Below are 10,183 nucleotides of genomic sequence, written 5' to 3' on the forward strand. Positions count from 1 at the left end.
GATGAAGCAGAAGTTTCTTTATCTCTGATCAGCTGATCACAGCTGGTCCAGAGGCGAAGGACTCAGACCACCGACGAGGAGCCGCGGGTTCGATCCCCGCCTGAGGTACGTCACACTGAGTGTGTGCGTGGGTTCAATTCTATAAAACAAACAACAACTCAAAAACTTCAAACGTTGCGTTCATCAAAAACAAAATCCGTTCAAAAAGTCCGTCGTGATTTCAAACTTGCGAATTTACGAATTTCCAACGAGGACGACACCAACGAAGAAGAGACATTTTAAAATGTGAGTTTTAATCCTCAGGCTGGTCGGCTGACTCTGATCATGTGACCTGGTCACATGTCTCATTGAAGCTTTAATGGATCACTAGAACTGGTTCACTTTAAGAGAAACAAGCCGTTAAATCTTCATTAAAAGTGGATTTAAGTGTTTTAATAGAGAAGAAGAGTCTCCAGCACACAATGTAGAACAATACAATCCATGATGAACCCTTTAATTATGATCTGACTCGTGATTAAATTGTAATGGGACTAAATGATTTGCAAGCATTTAGAACTTCTGTCAGTGGATGTTGAACTTTCTCAGGGCCTTTGTGTGAGCGTTGCATGACCTTTGTGTGACCTTTGTGTGAGCATTGTTGGGTGTTCTAGGCCTCCATACGCTTCAGACGAGGCGTTCCAGTCACTGATGCACCTTCTATCCTCACTACATCATGAGAGGTCGTTCTAGCAGCAGATCTTCAGCCTGTGTCTCATGATTTTAGATCTTCTTGTGATTCTATCAGTCTGACCCAGTTAATAAACTCACCCACTCGTCCACATCTCAAGTGCTCTGAGAAGTCCACATTAACTGACTTGATTTTAACTTATGTTCCTCATAACTTCTCAGCTGTTGGTGTTTTCTGTAATGACCTCAGTGATCATTGTGTTGTAAACAGGAACACTGAGGTCCCGAAATTAAAACTACGTATCATTTATAAGAGGAATCTTAAACATTTGAATGAACAAGGGTTTCATCATGATTAGTTTAACTTTAACTGGAGGAGGATAGAACTGATCATCACCAGGGAGGTGATGATCCCTGGTTCTCCTCTGAGGAGATACAGAGTACAGGGAGGTGATGATCCCTGGTTGTCCTCTCAGGAGGTACAGAGTACAGGGAGGTGATGATCCCTGGTTCTCCTCTCAGGAGGTACAGAGTACAGGGAGGTGATGATCGCTGGTTCTCCTCTCAGGAGATACAGAGTACAGGGAGGTGATGATTCCTGGTTCTCCTCTCAGGAGGTACAGAGTACAGGGAGGTGATGATCCCTGGTTCTCCTCTCAGGAGGTACAGAGTACAGGGAGGTGATGATTCCTGGTTCTCCTCTCAGGAGGTACAGAGTACAGGGAGGTGATGATCGCTGGTTCTCCTCCGATCTACACACAATATTCATGAGGCAAGAACAACAGGTTCTGCCACTGACTGGCTCGTGTTTAGGCAACTAAGAAACAAATGTTCCTCTTTTATCAAGAAAATCTGAATATTATTTGTCTGTTACTGCTGAAGATTTGAACGATCCGAGGAGATTTTGGAAAACTATAAAATCCCTCTGTGACCAAGAACTCACAAGCTTTACAGGGAGATCATCATGCGGAAAAGTGTCGGACAATACTCCTTGTGTTCAGGACTTCTTCATGCTCACTGTCCCAAATGCCAGAACGGAAATGGGAAAAGGGTCTTTTGTGTACTCTGCTCCCTCATCCTGGAATATGTTGCAGAATGATTTAAAACTAAAATAACTGATACCACTCACTGCTTTCAAATCTAAAATGAAAGAAATAGAGGCAGGTTACCAAAAATGTCAATGTTTTTTGAATGAACTCAGTTAAGTCACTGTCTCTTAACTTTTCATTTGTTTTAACTTGTCTTGTTCTGTGTTTCTGTCTGTAACTGTGGTTCTTGTGTTGCTGCCTGTCTTGGCCAGGTCTCCCTTGAAAAGAGATTTTTAATCTCAATGGGACTTCACCTGGTTAAATAAAGGTTAAATAAATAAAAATAAATAAAAAACATATTTCAGTTGAATGCCAGAAGCTTGATAGCAAATGATTCCATTTAAGAAGTTGGTAAAGGATTGAATAGAAACATGGTTCAGACCACATCACATGATTGTGTCATAAAGTCATGATGGTACACACTCCGCTACACTAGGTGGCGGTAATGCTCCTTAGACGTTGGTTTGTAGTCCGCTGATAAGCTGAACGACGAAGAAGAAGAAGAGTCAAACATGTTGCCTTTCGAGCTAATATATGTTTGAGAGGTTATATCGTTTAAGACACAAGTGTGAGCCCGGAGAGGAGCTTCGGACCGATGTGGCCGGTTTAACGGGGCTTGGTACCGGAGGACGTGAAAAGGCCCGGAGCCTGCCGTCGGTTTTAACGTATTTTTAGAGCTAAATGCTACATAGTTAGCTGCTAGTTAGCAGTTAGCCACTCTGCTGTGCCTTTAGATGAACGGTAGCTGCTAGTTAGCTTAGCTAGCTAACTCCCGCCCCTCCCCCCTCTGCTCAGCGCAGGCACAGAGACGACACCACACATATTGACCAATCAAATGCGGCTTGAGAGAGAGAGAGAGAGAGAGAGATTGAGAGAGAGAGAGAGAGAGAAACAAAAAACAAAAAAACAAAGCGGCTCCCAATCAGGAGCCGGTTCACGTCAAAAGAGCCGGCTCTCAGAGCCGTTTTGTTCGCGACCGACACATCACTAGTTATTGCACAATTCTGGGCCTGAAGAGGACTTTGTACCGACATGACCGATCTAAAGAGGTTCGTTAACGGAAACCCGTGAAGAACAATTCAGCCTGCCGTCGCTTTAAACCCAACGAGAGCTGAATGCTACATAGTTAGCAGCTAGGTAGCACGAGGAAAAGTGAGTTTAGTCCGTTTAAAGTGACGTTAGCTCTCCTTTAAGGAGCCGAATATTACAGCATATCATATAACACTAACTAGCCTACAGTGACGTCATGCTATATGTTTATAAAGGGCGTGTTTGTTGTTTCATGTTTAACTTTCAGCCACTAAACACGTGGTTAATGTCCATAAACCTGCTCGTGATCAGAGTTCAGTTTAATGAAAGTAACGTTATGAAGCTTCAGTTTAAGTTGAGTTGTGTTTTTGTTTCTCCACAGAAACATTCTGCTGTTGTTGATGATGATTTACAGTCTGAATACAGGTGAGTTCAGGTGAATATTAATATGAATCAGAATCATCTTTATTTGCCTTGTATCCCGACACAAACATGGAATTTGACTCCGATTTTCACTTTGGTCTTAACTTACAAACACAAGTTTAGGACAACAAGTAGAACAGATGTAAGTATAAACATTTAACGTTTAACGACTATGTACAAATAAATATATATCCGAAAATGTATGAATATATGAACATAAACCTATAAACAACAGTGGAATGGAGGTGATGGTGCAGTTTGTCTGATTAGTTGTTCATCAGAGTGACGAGTGAACTTCCTGCTCAGGAAGTTCAACCTCTGCTGGACCTGTTTCCTGATGGTGTTGATGTTGGGGGCCCACTTCAGGTTCTGGGAGATTGTGGATCCCAGAAACCTGAAGGTCTCCACAGCAGACACCGTGCTGTTGAGTATGGTGAGGGGGGGCAGTGTTGGGGGGGCTCCTCCTCCACCATCATCTCTGGGATGATGGTGTTGAACGCTGAGCTGAATCCACAAACAGAACCCTTCATATGTCCCTGGGGAGTGGAGATGTTGCAGCATGTGGTGCAGTCCCATGCTGACTGCATCATCCACCGACCTGTTTGCACAGTAGTCAAACTGCAGGGGGTCCAGCAGGGGGTCCAGCAGGGGCCCAGCAGGGGCCCTGTGATGTTCTTCAGGTGGGTCAACACCAGCCTCTCAAAGGATTTACCTTATTAATATATTAAAGGCCTCATTTATTTATTTATTTCAGGATTTCTTTCATAGCATTGACTCATTTCTTATTTTATGTATTCATGTATTTATTGTCTGATTAATTTATTTCACGTTTGTTTTGTCTCACAGTGTCCTGTGTGGAGGAAGCCGAGGCTTCCACCGGAGGAGACGTCCTGCTGAAGTGCGTCTACGACAAGAAGGAGCCTCTACTGGCGCCTTTCTCCGTCTTCTGGAGGGACAAAGACGACAACAACGTGCTGGACATCAGACGAAATAAAGAAGATCGTAAAGGCCAGAACGAGAGGTTTAAAGATCGAGTGTTCAGTGAGGAGAAGCTCTACGAGAAGGGAAACTTCTCCATCCAGATGAAGAACGTCCGGCGGTCTGATAGCGGTCTGTACGACTGTAACATCCCGGGGAAGTTCAAGCAGAGCGTCAGGCTCACTGTTACAGGTTAGTTAGTTATAACAGTGTTACAACACATCTGTTTATAAAGTATAATAACCATCTCAGGTCTGTAAGGCTGTCATAGAGTTAGTAATAACAGTGTTATAACACATCAGTTTATAAAGTGTAATAACTATCTCAGGTCTGTAAGGCTGTCATACAGTTAGTAATAACAGTGTTGTAACACATCTGTTTATAAAGTGTAATAACTATCTCAGGTCTGTAAGGCTGTCATACAGTTAGTAATAACAGTGTTATAACACATCAGTTTATAAAGTGTAATAACTATCTCAGGTCTGTAAGGCTGTCATACAGTTAGTAATAACAGTGTTATAACACATCTGTGTTTTTGATGTCTCAGATAAACGGGTTGGACCGACTCGTCCAGGACCTTCAGATGGAAGTTCTTCTGTAACTCCGATCTTCTCGTCGTGGTTTTGCTTCTTCTTCTTCTTCTCTCTTTCACACTTCTACGTTTAAAATTAGGCAGAAAAAGCATCTTTAGCTTTAAACGTAAAAACTTTAGCAGCTTCTAGAAAAAGACCCATTTCACTCTAACTTTAAAGAGTAATAACCATCATTTCATCAGAATCAACTCAAAGTCAGACGCCCCCTGGTGGTCAGTTCACAAAGCATCACATCAGCATCCTGAAGTAATCAAAGTAAAAGCATCGCTCTATTAACAGAATAATAATAATCACCTTTAATAATTAACTCATATTTAAAGCCACTAATGCTGCTGCTGCTCAGTTTAAGGACAGGACATCTTCCTGATTGGTCAAAGAACTGCTGACATCACTGTTACACTCAATGTTATTAATATTGTTATTTTCTACCAAAACCAGCTTCCTCATTATGTTTTATTTATTTATGTTTTATTTATTGAACTAAAAAACATTGAAGTATTTCTGTTTGTGAGGCAACTGAATAATATTGTTTGATAATTATATGTATTTAAATATTTTGAGAAGGTAAGTATCCAAGAAGAATACCAAACATTGCACATTAACGGCAGCTTTTTTCTCTTGTGTATCATAAACATGTTTAATCGGTCATAGCCTATTTAGAATGTATTCATTGTTCTTTTTAATCGTCGTAACATTTCAACAGCTGAAGCACCTTCTGACAGATTGTGTCTGTGTTCTGCACGATTAGCTTCAGGCTAACCGCTAACGCTGCCCAAAGGCATAGTGCCCAGTAGCATTGTGGGATATGTAGGATTTAAAAGACTGCATATTATATCTAGTATACTTTGTATTTATCCAATATTGTAACTTTGACATATCTAGACTGTATTTGTGTTTTAATTGAGTTAAAGTTGAAGAATACTTTGAGTTTTATTCTGAAAGAAAAAGTGAAAGTTGAATGGTTTGAGTTTTATTCTGAAAGAAAACATCAAAGATGAAGAATGGTTTGAGTTTTATTGTGAAATAAAAAGTCAAAGATGTAGAAAGATTTGAGTTTTATTCTGAAAGAATAAGTCAAATATAAATAATCCTTTTTTCTGCAGTAACACATTTGTGCCACTTCATCACATCATGTGACCGCTCTGATGTTCAATTATTACAACTTTATTAGTCTGTCATGACAGGTGAAAAAACTACTGTACTGTGTACTATTACTACAACTATTGGGACTGTTACTGTTGTACTATTACTACAACTACTGGGTCTGTTACTGTTGTACTATTACTACAACTACTGGGTCTGTTACTGTTGTACTATAACTGACTACTAGTAGTCCTACTAGTACTGTAATATACAGTAGTTTCTACAGGTACTACTAAGATACTGTTACTCCTACTGACACAGCTGCTAAATATTGAACGATAGTACTACTAGTTCCAGTACTACTGTCATTACCAGCATAACTACTACTGCTACTATGTTTGACACACTTTTACTTTTTTTCTTATTACTATTGTAATACTCTTGTGATGGGAACTACCACTACTACTGTAACTCCTACTGCTAGTAGTACTGCTGTTACTAGTTACTACTACTTTGACTAAAACTCTAATTCTAACACTATTTTAATTGGAAGTACTACTGCTGTTAAAGCTACTAATACTATTATGACCTGTACTACCACTGTACTACAATTGTTACACTACTTTTACTAAAATGTATCCTGTATTTTTTGTACTTTTTACTATCTATTCTACTTTGAGTACTAATCCAACCATCACAAGTACTACTTCCTTAAAGGCTGATTTCTTTGACGAATACAAACATGTAAGAAGTACTTGTACTGCTAGTACCACAGTGTATTTCCAGATTACTTTGAACCTGTAAATCAGTACTATTGAACTAGAGCGTCTGAGGAAACCGACGTGGTTTTTGTGGTTTTGGGTTTTCACTTTGAGATACAGGAAGTGAAGAACACTTGTCTCCGCTGAGGGAAGAAGAAGCAGCATCTTCAGATCGGAGCTCAGCGTTTCACTCGCGTCTCTTCTGGTTCCTGGTTTTTCTGATCATGGATCCGCGTTGGATGATCCTCCCGGTGGTCCTGATGTGTGCCGAGGTTCTGGTTGAGGTGGCGGTGGGTCAGAACGCCACCTTGACCTGCTCTGTGGACACCACAGACGTGCACTGGTCCATAGAGATAAGCAGCCAGGTGAAGGTGCACCTCGCCCGCAGCTACAGTAGTGATCCCGAAGAGTCAGAGTACTGCGTTAATACCTCTTTTAAACACAAGTACATGGCCATGGGGAACACACTGGTGATCAGCAACATCACAGCAGAGGACAACGGGCGATACTTCTGTGGCAGGAAGAATAACAACAACGTTATATTTACAGACACTTTCCGCCTGGTTACAGGTAAGCACCTGTTTTATTTACAAGGTTCACTGATGTCTCTTATTTATTTATAGAAACAATAGAAAAGTTGTTACGAATCTTAGATCAGTGTCGTGCATTTTGAAAAAGTCGAACAAATCGTGAACAACTTTTCCAAACAGACGATCTAACAATCACTTTCTAATGATTCAAGTTTGTATGAAGTGTCTTCCAAACATGTCTAAAGATTCAAGTGTCGTAATTGTTTCACAAAGAAAATGATTGCTTGAGCACAAGTATGGTTTTATTTAAATTAAAATTTTTAATGCAAGAGGAAATTACCTCAGTGTTTGATTTAAGCGTTCAGTCCACCAAGAGACAGCTGGACCACTTTAAGGGTTCAGTCCACCAAGAGACAGCTGGACCACTTTAAGGGTTCAGTCCACCAAGAGACAGCTGGACCACTTTAAGGGTTCAGTCCACCTTTACTTGAAATGCTTCTCCACGATCGTATTTGAGTCTTCCCTGGTTTCTTTGTTCAACTTTGTTTCTTTTCTTTTTCCAGCTGTTCCTCTCACTTCGTTTACCAACAACTCTGAAGAAAACCAGCAGCAGCACATCTGCAGGATTGTCCACAGTGAGCTCATTGTTTACAGCTCGTTTGCCCTGAACGTCCTTTTGTTCTTCGTGATTATAGGTGAGTCAATTATTGGTTTTAACCTGCGGAGGTTCTGGTCCTCTGCTCTATGAATACCAACAGCTTCTGCATGTGAACTCCAGCTGTGAATTTAGAAGAAGTGAGTCACCTGATGCTCTTTTGATGCAGGTTTGGTTTTGACCTCTCCGTGTTTGAACAGGAAAAGCTGCAAGCACCAGGTGAACGACCCTTCACCTTTCACCTCTGAGAACCCAGAGATGCTGGAGACGCCGCAGGTAAACAACTACTGATGCTGTGCTAACAATGTGTTTTATCAGTCACTGCTACGGCTGCTACTAGTTCTGCTAATGCTACTACTCGTTAACTCTACTGCTGCTACTATTTATTACTGGTTTCTGCTACTGCTACCAACAGGCACTGCTAATGCTACTACTAACTGCGTCTGTGACTACTGTTGCTAATGCTTCCACTACTTTCTGAAACCAAACACTACATCTAGAGTTATTTCTGCCACATGCTGCAGGACGTAATCTCAGTATTACACATTGTCTTCTATCAGTAGTACTACTTGTGTTTACTGTGCATAGTACTTCTGCCATGTGTTTCAGTACGAGGAGATCCAGTTCAGAGCCCCATCGCCTGCTGCTCCACATTTAACGGAGTGTGTTTACCACAAAGCCCAGCTTCCAGGTGCCCCACTGCCTCGACACCACTGACACCCGGACACCCGGACGGACACTGGTCCACTCACCTGTAGTATATTTATATTTGACTGATGGTTCTTGTGGACTTGAAGCTCATAAATGGACAAAAAAACTTTTCTGGTCTTTTAGGAAGTCGAGGAAATACACAAACCTGGAGAGTTTAGGTTGTCCCAAACTCGTATGGAGCCGCCTTCAACCTGTTTAGGAACCAGTTTAAGGTGGTTTAAGATTTAAGGTGGCTGAGTTTATAATGATAATGTGATTGTATTACTTTTACTTTGTAAAAAAGTTAAGGGTATGTATTTTTGTTTGTTTGTATTAGTTTCTTTCTTCGGTCTTCTGGTTTTCTGTTGTCATACTCATGACTTTAAGAACAGCTCTCTCAAAATCAAAAGACTTTTGACATTTAAAAGACAGGATGTCAGAGCACAGACTGGTGTCTCGAGGTCCAGACACAAGAGCAGAGGTGTTGATGCTTCCGCTGTCAGTTTAAAAGTTCATATGTTGAGTTACTGAAGTCATGTGGTCTGAGTTGTGTGCGAGCAGCAGGTCTGACATCAGCTCGGCCTCTCGTGGTGTTGTGGTTCCTCAGAACTGACTTCAGCGTAAAATGAGTCACCATCACCATAAAACTCTTCCTGCTCTCTGGGCTACTTTAGGCCTTCCAGATCGTAGTTGGGACATTTTTCACTTATGTTTTCATTCTTCAGCAGTGAGTATTAGAATAAACAACCTCAACAATCCAACCAACGAAGTGCAGTTGTTGTGGTGTTGGTTTAGTAGAAAAGGAAGTCAAGTTCAGAGACAAACAGGACTTTCATATTTGCCTTAATGTTGGTTTTAGATCACTTTTTATTTTTAGTCCACAGACTTTTTGTACTTAATGTAATGAAGTTCCACATTTTACTGACATGAATCTCACTTCTGTAAATATCCTCTTTTCTAAAAGTTTCCAACAAAACATTCATCGACTTTGTTTTCTTTCAAGAGAGCAGATTTACTTTTAAAACTTTTTCATTCAACTGTTGAATTTTGTGCCACAATTTAACAACACAGTTAGATATATAGAATAACATAAAACAACCCAGTGCTCTAAGAATAATGCTGCTTTCTCACAGTAAACATTGTATTCAAACTTTAATATAATGATGCGCGGTATTTTAATCGGTATCAGATCAATATAGTAGTTAAAGTCGTCGGCATATAAAGAGACTTCACGTGTAGTCTGAACTCATGAACTAATACAACTTTAACGATGATACTAAAACTCAAAGTACTTCAAGTAAAACTAAAGATACTCTGATATGTCTCCTACAGAACGAAACGTCTCCTTTAAAACAAGACGTCTCTTCAGGACGAGATGTCTCCTTTAGGACGAGATGTCTCCTTCAGAACAAGACGTCTCTTCCGAATGAGACTTCTCCTTCAGAACGAGACGTCTCCTTTAAAACGAGACGTCTCTTCAGGACGAGACATCTCTTTCAGGATGAGATGTCTCCTTCAGGGCGAGACGTCTCTTTCAGGACGAGATGTCTCCTTTAGAACGAGACTTCTCCTTTAGAATGAGTAGTGGTAGTAATATCAAATGGTAATACAGGAACAGGTAGTAGTACAGTAGTAGCGGTACTTATTTTAGTAATATTGGTGTTAATACCAGTAGTATTCATAGTAG

General features: G+C 40.6%; 1 protein-coding gene across 1 annotated transcript; it reads left to right on the top strand.

Annotated features, from left to right (window-relative positions):
• The first annotated feature begins 5,964 nt into the window (after nt 1-5,964).
• Nucleotides 5,965-9,476, top strand: LOC142952880 (uncharacterized). The gene is made up of 4 exons (XM_076094895.1): nt 5,965-7,191; nt 7,715-7,846; nt 7,976-8,082; nt 8,416-9,476. Exons 1-4 carry the CDS (start codon nt 6,846-6,848, stop codon nt 8,521-8,523), a joined length of 693 nt encoding a protein of 230 aa, XP_075951010.1. The 5' UTR covers nt 5,965-6,845; the 3' UTR covers nt 8,524-9,476.
• Nucleotides 9,477-10,183: the final 707 nt, after the last annotated feature.

This window comes from Anarhichas minor, unplaced genomic scaffold, assembly GCF_050575085.1.
Source record: "Anarhichas minor isolate MPS153535 unplaced genomic scaffold, ASM5057508v1 ptg000018l, whole genome shotgun sequence".
Taxonomy (NCBI): domain Eukaryota; kingdom Metazoa; phylum Chordata; class Actinopteri; order Perciformes; family Anarhichadidae; genus Anarhichas; species Anarhichas minor.